General features: G+C 35.8%; 3 protein-coding genes across 3 annotated transcripts; 1 reads left to right on the forward strand and 2 right to left on the reverse strand.

The window, feature by feature from the left end:
* Window positions 1–497: 497 nt before the first annotated feature.
* LOC126733102 (protein ALTERED SEED GERMINATION 2) lies at window positions 498–4,216 on the reverse strand. Its single transcript, XM_050436279.1, has 6 exons — window positions 3,944–4,216; window positions 2,771–3,022; window positions 2,174–2,317; window positions 1,397–2,086; window positions 1,003–1,254; window positions 498–771 (listed from the first exon to the last, which is right to left on the reverse strand). Exons 1-5 carry the CDS (start codon window positions 4,049–4,051, stop codon window positions 1,018–1,020), a joined length of 1,431 nt encoding a protein of 476 aa, XP_050292236.1. The 5' UTR covers window positions 4,052–4,216; the 3' UTR covers window positions 498–771; window positions 1,003–1,017.
* An 8,005-nt stretch (window positions 4,217–12,221) lies between these two features.
* LOC126733105 (uncharacterized) lies at window positions 12,222–13,343 on the forward strand. The gene is made up of 2 exons (XM_050436292.1): window positions 12,222–12,848; window positions 12,926–13,343. Exons 1-2 carry the CDS (start codon window positions 12,242–12,244, stop codon window positions 13,057–13,059), a joined length of 741 nt encoding a protein of 246 aa, XP_050292249.1. The 5' UTR covers window positions 12,222–12,241; the 3' UTR covers window positions 13,060–13,343.
* A 1,304-nt stretch (window positions 13,344–14,647) lies between these two features.
* LOC126704823 (uncharacterized) lies at window positions 14,648–16,130 on the reverse strand. Its single transcript, XM_050403839.1, has 4 exons — window positions 15,756–16,130; window positions 15,473–15,668; window positions 15,139–15,419; window positions 14,648–14,884 (listed from the first exon to the last, which is right to left on the reverse strand). Exons 1-4 carry the CDS (start codon window positions 16,128–16,130, stop codon window positions 14,648–14,650), a joined length of 1,089 nt encoding a protein of 362 aa, XP_050259796.1.
* Between the last annotated feature and the right edge of the window lie 434 nt (window positions 16,131–16,564).

Genomic DNA, 16,564 nt, shown 5'->3' on the forward strand with positions numbered 1-16,564 from the left:
AGTAGTCTTTCACACCCACTTGAAGAAATTAGTGATATTTGCTTCCAGTCCAATCATTCAATAGAAATCTTTAGGCTGCCCCCAAATTATTCATAATTCTCTTTACGTTCACTCTTAATATATAAATATATGTATACATACTAGTCTCATCACATGTGCTTCACGCGTGCGATGATGCTTTTTTTTTTTTTTTAGTGGTCCTATTTTATAGAAAAAAAACTATGTTTTTATTTTATTTTATATATATAATTTTTATTTTAAAAATCTAATTTATAAGTGAATAAATCAATTTGAAAATTAATAGGAGAGTGGTCCTATTTTTTAGGCAATATTTTAGTGGGAGTTAGAGTTGCATTTTTACCGGACTATCCTTTAGTTTTGTCTCTACTTAAACATAGAGGTGTAAGGGCATTTTTGAACTAAAAAATAAGGAATCCAAACAAGAGAAACCCCTTAAATAATAGTGTGTATATATAATCAAATAGACAACTACCATATTGGCAAACTTGCACTACATTGCACAAACACAGTGAGTTATCGTGACCGAATGTTATTCTATCTAGAATACAATTAGCGTACATATTCAGGACATTTGGACCAGAAATTATATTACATCACACACTCCAGAAGGTCTGCTCTTGCTTCAAAACTGGGCATTCTGAAAGTAGAAAACGATTGTTGGCATAAGAAATATGTACAAGTTTAAGCTCATCCATTTAGCAAAATTTAGCTTCTGCAATTCATGTACTTCTGACAATGCTACTGCACTTCCTGTCACAAAACCAAAACACATAATGTCAGCACTAAGTTGGACATCAAGAATAGGAAGTCAGGGCGTTACCATTAGCCCTGAAGAATCCAAATCCTTATTTAACACCCCCAGCCCCACCAAATAAAGATAGGCATCCCATATCACAGATTATAAATACTAGACGATTATCAAGCATATTAAAATTAACATAATGGAAGGATAGGAGAAAAATAGAACCCAAATTGGCTTACTTAAGTTACAAACTTCTAGCTAATCTTGCACTCAGTGGAATTTCCAATTGAACCCTCTCCAGTAGATGTATCACCATCTGAGAATCCATATCCTTCATCATCTTCATCACTCTCAATATCAGCTCTGCTGTATCTCCTTTCAGTGTATGCCATCGTCTGTCGCCTCTGCAGGCGCAAGACATGCATGATAACATCAGGGGTAAGAGTTACCCTTGCATGGTCTTCCCTGCCTTGTCTATTAGACTCCATAATCTATTCACAGATTAAGTATCAGAAAATTACATGCAATAAATAAGTCATATTTTGTGTCCAACTGCCTTATTTGAACTGCCTCCCCACCAAAACAAAAGAAGGAGAAGACCTGGGGGAGGGTAAAGGAGGCTAAAGATAGTACCTGTTCAGCATTGGCAGGCATTGGAGGAGCATCGCTTGCCATAGGAGCCCAGAGCTTTACATTATTTTCTATCCCACAAGTAGCAAGAATAGGAATATGGGGATGGGGGGCAAGATGATTTACAACATGGCGATCACCTACCATTAAACGCACTAATTTAGCTCCCTTCTTCTTCCAAATAAATATATGGCCACAATCAGACCCACTCAAGACATATTCATCATTTGGGCCAAAAAAACTCACTCCTTTAACTGTCTTCGAATTTCTATGGCCCAAGTAAACCTGTGGCTCTTCATTTTTCAATAGATCTTCAGTTGAGGCAGATGATGATGAGGCGCCCAACCCCATGTACTTTTGAAATAGATAAATGAGTTCATCGTTGTACGAGACAAGAAGTTCACTTGTATTAGAGTAAGACAACCCTGTGATGTGAAAGTTGTTGGTCGCAATCAGGTGACGCGGGCAAAATGTGTTCACAGGTCTATCTAGATTACTTGATGCATTCAATTGGCATTTTCTCAAGTCATAAACACGTGCATATTCATCAGATCCTCCAACAGCAATGTAATTCGAATTTCTTGAGTCAATTACAATGGCATTCAACCTTATGTTCTTTGGAGGCCGCTTACTATTTTCTGTCAATGAGGAGCAACAGAAAAGTTTTGTAGCAGAACTACTTCGCAAATCAAACTGAAAGGGAAAAGGAAATAACTAAATCTCAAAATAGAAGGGAGAAATAAGAGCATCAATAACCAGCATATCATAAATTAAACCCACATGTTGAACAAAACTGTCTTCACCACAGCTATATAATATGTGCGGACTTCCTGGCTCCAGAGCAAGCTTGTGCACACGGCCTTGGTGCATGCCCAACATTTTCGTATCAACTTGGCCATCCTCCAAGACCTGGCCAAGCCTTACCTGCAAGGGGAAAAACACTTTCAGAATGGTTAGAAAATAAGCCAAAATCTAAGCAAGTGGGTAAAGATAGAACAGTTTACCCAGACTGTTAGGATGGAAATTACTAAAATTCTTATAATTTTCAGGCAGCACACAGTGGACAAAATGGACAGAATGAACAAAATCTTCTGCAGGCAAACAACTCCCACATTTTATGGTTTATTTTCCTCCAAATCTTTTTTTCCAAATAACAGCCTTTAACATTTGAGGCTTCTCTGGAGAAAGTGATTATAGCACATCAAAATACAAAACTATAAAATAATGAAAAAGGTCAACAAGTCAAATTGTTTTTACAATGAAAAAGAAAATTCAATAAAGAGGCCCAAATGGATAATCGGTTCATTGCCAAGAGCATTTCACCAAAAACCAAAATGAATATGAAAAGGGAAGAGAAGAATTTAGTTATAAATTCACCTGGCCATCAGAGGAAGAAGTCACTATTTTCCGATCATCAGTGAATGGTATAATTCTGGTCTGGAATATGTTATCCAAGTGGCCAGAAGGATATGAGAGCTGTTTAGTTTTAGTTTCCCAATTCCAAAATATAACTTGTTTGTCATCAGAACCTGATACAAGGAGATCACCAGTAGAGTTGAAATCCACGTCATTTACACAACCTTCATGACCATTTAACTTGCCATAAAGATTTATTTGCTTTACAAGGACCTGCACTGATATGTGAAATCACATAATCAACCATTACAATGCTTCATCAGTTCATATAGATCTTTCTATACAGAGGTAATTGATGAAGGATCCATAAAGAAGATGCCATCTAACTGAATCGAGAAACAGATATTTAACAGGAAAAATAAACTTTACTCTTATTTGTTGGCTTTGAAACCTGAAGTGCCTTTCAAACCAGAGAACGTTAATCGGTGAAAGCCCTTTTTTTTTTAAATCAGTGCCAAAAGCATGATCCTATTTGTTGGCTCAGTGACAAAACAGGTCATCAACAAGAGACAGTCTTGCAAATCGGTCTACAGAGGGGATATGTTACATGTTTTTTATAGAAAAAAACAGCAGAGTTGAGACTTGAGAGATCATGTGTTTTTTACTGTCCTCAGCAAATGTCTCATTATAAGGCCAATTGAAGGCTGGAATGCTGAATTGTGTAGTTATTAGCTTGAAAGGCAAAACAATGACACCTATGATTTGTAAAGTAGCTTGGGCAGCTCCATTATATGTTTGATAGGAGTTGATAGATTATGATTGAGTGATTTGTACACAACCATGCTACTATGAACTAGCATTGTGTTTGTATAGAAATAAGATTTGTACTTTTCATTTGGACTGAATAAAACTTTGATTCATCAAAAAAAAAAAAAAAAGATCGTATTCGTTATGGAACCACATTTAAAACAAAACAATAAAGGTAATATATAAAACAAAACAATTTGGATTTGTACTCTTTTTTCTCGTATGCCTCAGTAACCAATCTATCTACAAATAAATCAGGTTGGGCATGAAGTTGTCAAGTAGATTAATTGGGTTTCATTAATATATAAAAAGCAATAAATGTAAGGCATTTGATAAGAAACGTGGTAAATCAGGAAGAAAAGGAGGAAAGGAGCAAGAATTGGAAACCTCAGAAGCAGAGAATCTGCGAGCGAAGCATCTGGGCTTAGTGAAGCCCATCTCTCTCCTGCAAATCTGTGCAAACCCACCTTGAATTCCACCATAACGAATCTCCATTTTCGCACAGCGTTCTGATCTTTTTTCTTTTTTCTTTTTTTGGTTATCAACAGAAAGAGGGTAAAGACACAACAGAGTATACAACTTTTTCCCTAACCCATCCCGATCGGTTCATCACTATACAATTTTTCTCTCTCTCACTTTTAGGTTTTTATTGTTCCAATTTATTTCCTTTTACCCAATTATCTCGTGTCTTAAAAAAAAAAAAAATGTGTGACCACCGAATATCGCACACTCTTAATGTAATGATCACTCTACAAGTATAGTTATGGAATGTGAAAAGCAAGAGTTGGGATTCAAGTCTCCAGAGGAAGTTTCACACACGTATACACTTAGATTAGGTTAGAGTAGAATCTCTGTTTTTTTTTTTTTTTTCTTCGTTATGGGAAGAAAGTGTGTTATTTGAAAAAATTTCCTAGATCAGTGATTTACCCCACTATAGGCTCCCCCATCACTAACAGCGATTAGTCTTTGAATGAAAGATTTGACAAAACAATGTAGAAAACCAAAAAAAAAAAAAAAAAAAAAAAAAAAAAAAAAAAAAAATTGTATTTTGCCTAAAATAAATAAAAATAAAATTTGCATGTTTAGTTAGCCATTTGGGATTTGTGAAATGCATTTTTATTGAGAATGCATGTTCCATTTCTCTTTTTTTTTTTTTTTTTTAATAAAAAATTGAAATCCAACTATGATGATTCTCATTTTTCATTTTATTTCTCATTTCTATTAAAGCAGTTACAATCTGTAAAACATTTTGATTTTAAATTTTTAATGCATATTGTCTCTAATGGGGATTTGCTTCCAATCCACTAACCCAACAAAACCAACTCCATCCAACTTGACATCTTGAGTTGATTTTTTTTGGGTTGACGGGTTGGATTGGGTAGAACTTTTATTTTGAGCCTTCGGTTGAGTCAAGTTCGCGTTGATAGTTTTTCAATTTATCTAACCCAACTTGACATACCATAACTATTACTCCCTCCGTCCCACTTTGTTTGTCCTCTATTCTATTTTGGGATGTCCCAAAATATTGTCCTGTTTCTAAAAATAAAAGTTATTAGTTTACTAATGTTCCTATTATACCCCTAAGCCTCATTAAGAATAACTCCTTTTAAAAAAAGCTGATAAATTTATTTAAGGGTAGTTTTGTAAACTTATATATTTTTATAAGACAGACAAGACAATAAATGATGTTCCCTTAAAATGTTTGACTTTTCAAACAGGACAAACAAAGTGGGACAGAGGGAGTAGTTTATTTTACTAGTCCTATTTTAATTTTTTTGGTTAAAATGCAAAACTCCATCTAAATTTCACCATAATGAATAAGAACTCTTAAAATAAAAATAAAATTTTAATTGAATTTAAACTTCAAATATGTAAAGTTCTTCTTACCATTCAATATATATCACCAATTTAACTCCTGATCTACTGTTGTCATCACGGGGTTATTATAAGCTCACGGTCTCTTTCTTAAAGCATTGGAACATAGCCTTTTTATTTAAGGCCCGAGGCCCGTTATCTATACAAAGTGGCAACGGAAGCAAAAACTCCAGCCGAAAAGCCTTTTGAGACATAAAAGAATTCATTGGATTACAGGTCCCACACTCTAGTGACAACCCAAAGAAAAACCAAGGCAATCCAACCCACCACCAATTAAAGAAGAAAGAAAAACAAAAAGGAAGAAGGAAGAAGTAAAACTAACTGTTAGACTCGTTACTTGCTAACTAGAAAAGCCAGCTAATAGTTGGAACAATTACAATGCAGGAGTAGTAGTATTTACGGACCAATTATTATAAATAAATATATAATATATGAAGAGTTTTAATTATGTACAATTAATAGTCCATAACTTTAAGTTTATTTTACTAGTCTTATTTTAGTTTTTTTTGGTTAAAATGCAAAACTCACTCTCTAAAATTAAACCATAATAAATAAGAACTCTTAAAAATAAAAATAACATTTTAATTGAATTAAAACTTCAAATATGTGGCTAAAGGCTTTATAGCAAAATTGGCACCTCCCCATATACAAAATGCTTGAGAGTTTAGAAGGGAAAGTGTTCGAACTATAAGTTAGCAGCATGTTGTAATTATCTCTCAAAACTTCAAATATGTGCAATTCTTCCTTTCATTCAGTATATATCACCAATTTAACTCTCGATCCATTGTTGTCAACATGGGTATAATCCAAGCGCTGTTGTTTAGTACTTTTCCATGAGATGAAATCTTGGTTGAATAATCACTGAAAAACGAGTGGTACTTATTTGTTTTGAGAGAATAGAATACATTACTATTGCCTTGATTCTCTAGAACATTTGGCAAGTAAATCTTGTTATCCATTCCTTTCACTACAGTTGATTCTGAGAACGAACCTTTGAGACTAGTATAGAGTATTTTATTTCCCAAATTACATACTTTATGCCATATCATCCGTGTTCTCGTTGTGAAGAAGTTCAATGAGAAAACGTAAACACATTGCTGACAATCATGGACCTCAAAAACTGCTAAAAGCTTTCCATTTCCTTTCATCAAGTAACTTCGTTCATGTGAATCACGTAAATGCTGTGGAAGGCCAGTAGAAAATAAAATCCAATGTAATGAGTGTTGGTTAGGTTCTCTTAAGTACTCGTTGAGATCAAATACTCCCACATCTCCTGACATAAACAAACAATAACACTTCCCTTTGTATAATACAGGATTACATCCGGATAGCACAGAACAACCCTTAACTCTTCTGATAGTCCAATCCACTTCACCACGCCTAATCAAGGCAACTTCTATAGCTGCAAATGTGAATCCAATAACAAAACAATTTGTAGAAGTTGGTGGCGATGAAAAACACATTGTTTCAAATGGAAGACAACTAGGAAGTTCAATCTTAATCTTATTAAAAGGATGAAAGAAAAAGACGCTGCAATCATCCCGAGATAAGAGCAGCCAACCATACTCTGAATAGTGGATGGTTGCATTCAACAATTCTGGAATGTCCATATGATAAGCGTTGTTGTATATTGGGTGAAAAATACGACATTTATAGTTGCCCACGGACATTAAACATGGAGTTTGAGAATGTGGGGAATCCAATAAGGGCAGGAGTGGCCGACTAATAAGACTGCTTGATCGCCATGATTTGCATATTGCACGAAAAGTAGTGAAGTCCCCGCAAAAAAGATGCGCTGACACTAATTGCAGAAGTTCTGGTGGAAGTTGAGACCAAGATTCATTTAGTTTTTTCTTTTCTTGGTCCTTCTCAGAATTAATTTGGACAATTTCTTTGGCCATATTCTCCGGAAGCTGCCTCCAAATATAGTCCTTTATCACTTTTTGTTGAGGTATGTTAACTGAAAAAAGTTAATATCAAAGGCACTTTAAAAGGTGAATTTGTGGTTTTTGTTTTACAATCATAAAATAAGAAAAAGAAAATTTTTGCATAAACTAATTAGACCACAAAACGTGCAATAGAACCAATATTAGGACCCGATGAAAGTAATAATCTTCTCATTTGAAGAGGAATACAATTTGATTCGATCCTTAATTATTAGAATTTCATTAAATCCTTATTTATCACAGTCGTGTGTGCACACAATAAATCCTTATTTAATACATTCAAGTTAAAAAAAGTACCATGTATTCTTCAAAATTTTACTAGAAAATTTTCAAAAAGAAAAAAAAAAAAGATGTAGTAAAGACTGTAATAATCCATATGATATTGGTTTTTACCATGTACTTTATTCTCTAGACATTGACACTAACAAAACCATATATATATATATATATATATATTAAAAATTACTGTTTTCCCTCGCTAAGCCAACACAATCCATCAATCCCCAGCAATCCACATAAAAAATCACTAATAAATTTTAAACCCACCTAAACAACCTCAAAACTAAACAAATTTAACAACAACAACAACAAAGTCAAGAACAAAATTCAGGTTTCAAATCCTCATTCTCAACTATCAAATTATCAAAATAATACTAATAAGAACAAGAAGAAGAAGAAGAAGAAAGGTTGAGTCTCGGTTATAAATCCCAATAGATTAGTTAGTCACTCATAAGTCACAACTAAACAAATATAACAAAAAAATCCAAGTCACAACAAACATTTAAAATAAATAAAATCAGATACATACAGTATGGGAAGTAGCCGCAGTTTTTTTTTTTTTTTTTTGGAGAAACCAGAAGTAGCCGCAGTTGATTATGGTTGTGGGAGCGACTAAATAATGTGATATTTTTAGTCTTAAATAGTAATTTAGATTTCCTAGCCCTAGCAGAATTTTGATGTAATCCTAAACAATGTTGGAGTAGTAGTATTTACGGACCAATTATTATAAATAAATAATATATGAAGAGTTTTTATTATGTACAATTACCAATTCTGGTCGGCATTGGATTTCTAATCCTTTTGGGAATGGTAATTGTTAGAAATACTGGAAGATTGTATTGTATTTCTTAATGAGAGAATATACATCAGAGCCTTATATAGGAGGCGTAAGTGTGCGGTACAAGTAAAGTGTAGTACAAGTACAAGTGTGCTATACAAGAAAGGTAATTGGGCCTAAAGCCCATAATATAATATAATATACATTAACAGCCCCCCTCAAACTCAAGGTGGATGTGAGACCAACTTGAGGTTGTCAACTAAATCACGAGTGCGTCTCTTAGGAAGTGACTTGGTGAAGATATCTGCAAGTTGATCTTTGGAGGAGACGGAGAAGAGCTTAAGAGCACCATGGACAAGATGATAACGGATAAAATGACAATCAATCTCGATGTGTTTAGTCCGTTCATGAAAGACATCATTGTGAGCAATATGAATGGCACTCTGGTTGTCACAATAAAGGGGAGTAGCAGAGGAGGTGGACACACCCAAATCCTTAAGAAGCCAGCGTAGCCAAAGGAGCTCAGATGTGGTATCAGCAAGGGCACGATATTCTGCTTCAGTACTAGAGCGGGCCACAAAAGTTTGTTTCTTACTTCGCCAAGAAATCAAAGAAGAACCAAGGAGAAAGCAATAACCTGTAGTGGACCTGCGATCAGTGGGATCCCCTGCCCAATCAGCATCAGAAAATGCACGAAGTACAAGAGGAGACTGAGCTGAGTAGAAAAGGCCATGGAAGAGAGTGCCCTTCAGATATCGAAGAATGCGCAGAACAGCAGCATAGTGAGTAGATCGTGGAGCAGACAGATACTGGCTCACCTGATGAACAGCATAGGAGATGTCTGGACGAGTAACTGTGAGATAAACTAGGCTGCCAACCAATCGTCTGTAAAGAGAAGGATTAGACAATGGTTTCCCCCCCGAGGGTGTCAAATGCGCATTAAGTTCAACCGGAGTGTCAACAGTCTTGCTGTCAGTGAGTCCAGCTCGAGATAAAAGGTCAGAAGCATACTTGGCTTGAGTAATATAAAGACCATCTGTGGAATGAGTAATTTCAAGACCCAAGAAATAACTGAGATGTCCAAGATCTTTCATCTCAAATTGCTGACTGAGAAAATCCTTGAGTTCTTGAATGCCACTGAGGTCATCACCAGTTATGATCATATCATCCACATATAGAAGAAGCAAAATGGTGCCTTTATCAGTACGACGAAGAAATAAGGCAGAATCATACGGACTGGCAGTGTAACCCAAGCGAAAGATAGTGGAGCTGAACTTGGCAAACCAAGCTCGTGGAGCTTGTTTAAGACCATAAAGTGCACGTCGAAGATGACAAACCTTGTTTGAGTCAACAGAGAGACCAGGAGGAGGTTGCATATAGACTGCTTCACTCAAATCCCCATTAAGGAAAGCATTTTTAACATCCATCTGAAAAAGATCCCATTTACTAGCAGCAGCAACAGCTAAGAGGGCACGAACAGATGAGATACGAGCAACTGGAGCAAAAGTCTCTTCATAATCAATCCCATACTCCTGTGTAAAACCTTTTGCAACAAGCCGAGCCTTGTAGCGCTCAATGGACCCATCAGAGCGAGTCTTGATCTTATAGATCCACTTACAACCAACCACAGACTGTCCAGGAGGAAGAGTGACCAGATCCCAGGTATGGTTTTTGGTTAATGCATCAAGTTCCTCTTTCATTGCAATCTGCCATAAAGGGTCAGTGGAGGCCTCACGATAGGTTTGAGGCTCGTGAAGTGTAGCAAGGGCAGTGTAACAATGATAGTCAAGTAAATGTGTAGGAACGGATCTTACCCAGGTTGAGTGGCGATGTGGAATGTCTTGTGGAGGATCTTCAGGCGGAGCAGGAGCAGGGGACCCAGGCTCAAGGTGGGGTAGCTCGTCATCAACCTGTTCATCTTCAACCTGTCTAGGAGAAGCATCAAAAATATCTGGAGAGAAGTCCAAAGAAGGATCAAAAGTATTTGTAGAAGGAACAAGAGACTCGTCTGGAAAGATTTCTAAAACAGAGGAGTTAGTTAAGGAAGAACGAAAGTGAGAGAGCTCAACAAACAATCGGTGTTCCCAAAAGACAACATTACGAGAAACACGAAGACGATGAGAGACAGGATCATAACACCTATACCCCTTTTGAGTTTCGCCATAACCAAGGAAACAACAAAGTCTAGATCGAGGCTCAAGTTTGTTGTGCTCATGAGGCTGAAGAAGAACGAAACAAGCAGATCCAAACAGTAATAACGGATTATATATATAGAGACACCAACAAAGAAAAAAAAAACAGAGATACATACAGCACTTTGAATCTTTAAACTTCAGTTGTTTCACGCTAGGTCTAATGGCTGCCAACATCAATGCTCCTTCGGCTTTGGAGAAAGAACAGGTGTGTAAATTTTGTTTTCGCTGATATAATTTTTGCTTCTCCAATCTTGAGCTGCGAAAATAAATTTCAAAGACTAATTTGTCCCAATTGGGTGGGGGGTTTCTTTTTAATTGAATGCTTAAAATATTTATGTGTATTCAAGTTTTTTTTTTTTTTTCTTTTTTGGGTTTTTTTTATTTGTGCGTGCCAATTTGGTCCAAGCATTTTTCCCAGGAACTAAAGTAAATTTTGATATGTTGATGAATCGAATCAAATTATTACTATATTGCATGTCCTGGATAGGAAACTGTGTGAATCTAGGTTTACACATTTAGGTGAATTTTAATTAAGTTATGCTACTAGTAAATTTTGGGTGGGTTGCGTGCTTTCATTGATATAATTGATTGATGTTGGGATAATTTCTTTCATGAAATTTTTTATTTATAGTTCTTTTAATCAAATAAAGTTTTTCATCACCGTTAGGTTCTAACTTTTAATAAGTCAGGGTTCAAAGTTTAAACCCCACCAATACCTTAGTGTGTTGATCTCGTGATAAAGAGCAACTATTATACAATTGACTCTATAGATTAAAATTCTATCACATAAAAACTTTTAATAAGTCTACGGTGTAGATGATATTGAGTTCATGGTTGGGTAGTATTAAGATTTATTTGTACAAATAGATATTTCATAAATTTTTTACAATTAACCAAGTCTGGACATTGATCAAAGGGTTATTAGTCGAATTGTAAGGTCAAATAATTTTAATATATATATATATATATATAAATATGTTTGAGAGATCATAACATAAATATTTAAATTTTAAAAAAGGTATATTCCTAAATTAAACTAGTCATTATCATTCAAAATCAAGGTTTCACGTAATAGAATAGTCTTTAATAAGATGAGAGTCTTGGAAGTAGGCAGACAAATAAAGAAGTGCATTTTTTTTTAATAAAAAAAATTTAGATTCTCACCTCTTTAAATTACCATATTATAACATATTAAATAGTAGATAAGTCAATAAAATGGATCTATAAATGTAAATTTACAAATTTTACAAACCTAACTGCCCAATCGAGTTACATAGGTTGCCACACCTACAGGTTTGATTAGGGCTTCTGCACAAACGGTCCATTTAAACACCCGGATAAATCTAGGTATTGGGTAACTAGTTTTCTAATTCAACTGGCCGAGTTAAAGAATCTCTTTCTAGATGCTATGGAACAATTATGAGATTCGGGCCAGGTTTAATAACTATGATTCAATCCCTAAACATAGGTCATTCACTCCATTATTTATTATTTTGAAGTAGCTTAAATTTTACTTTATTATAATGGTACTCATTCTTTTTCCACTTTTATTTGTTCCAAATTCTTTCAGTTTATTAAGAGGATGGAAGCGTCGGAAGAAACAGAACAATTCATGCAAGTAGCAACTCAAAAGGAAGAGGAAAAGCTTTCTGCACCTACTATCCCTCAATCATATCCTTGGTTTGTAATTTCTGATGGAAAATATCTAGAGAGACAAATTTTTTTTAGCATATCAGAAAATCGTTTTTCCACAAAGTCAATCCCAGAGATGCGCAATAAAATGATATATGCTAACACTAACGGTTGGTTAGTGTTGAAAGATGTGGACTCTTTAGATTTGTGTGTTATGAATCCTATATCTAAGGAGGTTGTGCAGCTCCCGCGATTGGAAACCATTGATGATTGTCGTATTTGCATTTTGTCCTCGCCACCAAGTGACCCAAATGATCACTGTCACATAATCTTCTTCAACAGTAAAAGATCCATATTTTACTTTTGCCAGCCCGGTGATAACAAATTTGGTCAACAAGAATTTGAAGATAGAGGAATATTGGATGCAACAATGTATGGGGGAAAACTTTACATTTTGACTCCCCAAGAATTATTTACGGCTGAATTTGTAGGGTCAGAACTTCGATTTACGGTGTCAGGAATGGAGTTAACTAAGCTAATACCTCCAAGGATAGTATGTTTCTGGACATATTTGATTGAATCTTGTGGTGAGCTACTGTATGTTCACATGATATACTTTCCAGCTCACACAGTTTATGGTTTCTTAATTTTTCAAATGGATCAGGCGGAAAAGAAATGGATCCAAGTGAAAAGCATAGGCGAGCGGACTATTTTTCTTGCCAACGAAAAGGGTATGTCTTGTATTGCAAGAGAAAGGGGGGTCAAGCAAAATTCAATCTACTTTACAAAGTATCGTGATCGATTTCTCTATGTTTTTGACTTAGAAGATTGTGGCATATCAAAATCACTACCCTGCCCTATTGTAAGCTATAATGGGATAAACATTGATTGGGTTATGTTATAATATGTTATAATATGTTTGATTGGGTTATGTTATGTTATGTCTGCAAGGCAGCAATTGAAGCAGTGGGAGTTGCTGTGTTACACACTGGAGTGGATGTGCCTCTGTTTCAAACTTGCTTTATCTTTTTATTCGAATTTGTTTAGGAAAGATAATAATAGCAATCTGAATTGTTATCAGATTGGAGTATTAGGGAGTTTGGTTAGGAATCGTGCTTATCCTTATCTAGATGTTGAGTTGTTTAGGGATGTCGGATTTGTTTATTGTTATCTTGGTCTGTAAAGCTATTTATATAGCTTTGCATTATATCAGTAAAATCAATCAGAATATTATTCAGAAATTGCTCTTGGGAGGTATGGTTTTTCCTCGAATTAAAACCATATTTATTCTCTTGATCAGGTCTGTTACAACAAAGAATCACCATAGCTCCTTGCAGTAGACGTGGTGTAAGTCGTGGTAGAGGTGGTCGTAACATGATATATATTTCAAATTTGAAATTACCTATAACCTCAATTGAAACTTCTTTTCTTTTCTTTTTTTCTTTTTTTTGAGAATTAATTCATAACCTCAGTTGAAACATAATTGAAGCTTGAAGATGATTTAACTTTTGACCGCATGTGTACAACAAAATAATCATGATTCATGAATCTAGGTAGAAACAAATAAAAGAAATAAAGTTGAAGATCAAATCAGCTAGGTATGGTGTATGTTCGAACAATAATCGAGGTACAACATAGTGGTCATAAAATTTATCCAAACACATTTTAGTACTTATGTTATTGTATGTGTGACAAGTAATATTTCTAGTTTGGTCAATAATTATTGTTGCAGAATCTGGATTTGAGAGCATATATCCAATTCAACTCGATATTAACACCAACCAAAACAAACTTGTAGACTTGTAAACTGAGTATTCGATTATTTTTTAACCAAAAATAAATAAATAAATAAATAAATCTAAAATTTTAGATTCCTAATTGGATAATCACATAAATAAAATAAAATAAAATAAAAAATGTGACACCCCTTTATACAAACTAACCCCTATTACTACAAAATATCAGGAGTTTACCATGCTCTAACAAACTAGAGCCCCAAAATTAGCAAGCAAGCTTTACCTTCATTTGTTTGCGCCCACCTATTTATACACATGAAACCTTTCAAGTCTACCAACCAAACAAAAAACTCTTAACTCCTGCAAAGATAGTACCTGTTCAGCTTCTGCACTTCATGTACATCTGACAATGCTACTAGACTTCCTTTCACTAAGTTGGACATCAAGAATCAAAGGTAAGGGTGTTACCATTAGCTCTGAAGATAATACATCATCCAAATCCTTATTTAAAACCCTCACCTAATAAAGATAGGCATCCCATATCACAGATTATAAATACTAGACGAATATCCAGCATATAACAATTAACATAATGGAAGGATAGGAGGAAAATAGAACCCAAATTGGCTTACTTTATAAGTTACAAACTTCTAGCCAACGTTGCACTCAGTGGAATTTCCTATAAAACCTTCTCCACAAAGATGTATCACCATCTGACAATCCATATCCTCCATCTTCTTCATCACTCTCAATATCAACTCTGCTGTATCTCCTTTCAGTGTATGCCATTGTTTGTCACCTCTGCAGGCACAGGATATGCATGATAACATCAGGGGCAAGAGTACCCTTGCATGGTCTTCCCTGCCTTGTCTATTAGACTCCATAATCTATTCACAGATATTAAGTATCAGAAAATTACTTGCAATAAATAAGTCTGTGTCCCTACCAAAACAATAGAAGGAGAAGACCTGGGGGTGGGTGAAGGAGGCTAAAGATACTAGCTGTTCAGCATTGGCAGGCATTGGAGGAGCATCACTTGCCATAGGAGCCCAGAGCTTTTCATTCTTTTCTATCCCACAAGTAGCAAGAATAGGAATATGGGGATGGGCGCAAGATGATTTATAACATGGCGATCACCTACCATTAAACGCACTAATTTAGCTCCCTTCTTCTTCCAAATAAATATATGGCCACAAGCAGACCCACTCAAGACATATTCATCATTGGGGCCAAGGAAACTCACTACTTTAACTGTCTTCGAATTTCTATGGCCCAAGTAAACGTGTGGCTCTTCATTTTTCAAAAGATCTTCAGTTGGGGCAGATGATGATGGGGGGCCCAACCCCGTGTACTTTTGAAATAGATAAATGAGTTCATCGTTGTACAAGACAAGAAGTTCACTTGTATTAGAGTAAGACAACCCTGTGATGTGAAAGATGTTGGTCGCAATGTGTTCACAGGTCTATCTAGATTACTCGATGCATTCAATTGGCATTTTCTCAAGTCATAAACACGTGCATATTCATCAGATCCTCCGACAGCATTGTAATTCAGATTTCTTGGGTCAATTACAATGGCATTGAACCTTATGTTCTTTGGAGGCCACTTACTATTTTCTGTCAATGAGGAGCAACAGAAAAGTTTTGTAGCAGAACTACTTCGCAAACCAAACTGAAAGGGAAAGGGAAATAACTAAATCTCAAAATAGAAGGGAGAAACAAGAGCATCAATAACCAGCATATCATAAATTAAACCCACATGTTGAACAAAACTGTCTTCACCACAGCTATATAATATGTGTGGACTTCCTCGCTCCGGAGCAAGCTTTTGCACACGGCCTTGGTGCATTCCCAACATTATGTCCTTGGGATATACTCTATCTCCACTGAAACTGACAAGGGGAGAGTCAAACGGACGCAGTTTTTTTGGATCTAACTTCAACTGCTGGAAAGCGGGAAGGTAGATGATGTCTACGGAGCTACCATTGTCCACGAGGATCCTCTTGATATTAAATCCTTCTATCGTGAGCATTATGACTAGGAGATCGTTATGTGGCTGCTTCACTCCCCTAGCATCTTCCTCGTTGAAAGACATGTCTTGGTCCATCCGTCTCTGCTTAAACGGTGGTATCATGTAGACACTGTTCACCTACCTCTGACATGTTTTCCTGAGGGACCTAAATGACCCGCCTGTGAATGGCTCTCCTGCAATCATCTTTATCTCTCTGATCACATTCTACGGAGGCTGGAATGTGTGATCCTCGTCTCTGGGCAAGGACTCGCACTGGTTTTTGTTACCGTCTCTGAACCTACTAGACTCCCCCTTCTTCACATACTTCTGTAGTTTTCCTTTCCATATCAACTTCTCTATCTGCTCCTTTAGGTCCTGGCAATCTTCTGTGTAGTGGCCTTGATTCTTGTGAAACCAACAATACTTCTTCTTGTCACGGATGTTAAGGGATGAATGTAATGGCCTTGGCCATTTGAGGTAGTGCTTATCCTTAATCTACGTCAAAATTTTATCAACAGCCATAATTAAAGGAGTGAATTTTACCGTTCTGGGAGTTC

The sequence above is a fragment of the Quercus robur genome, chromosome 1 (genome assembly GCF_932294415.1).
Source record: "Quercus robur chromosome 1, dhQueRobu3.1, whole genome shotgun sequence".
Classification (NCBI taxonomy): Eukaryota; Viridiplantae; Streptophyta; class Magnoliopsida; order Fagales; family Fagaceae; genus Quercus; species Quercus robur.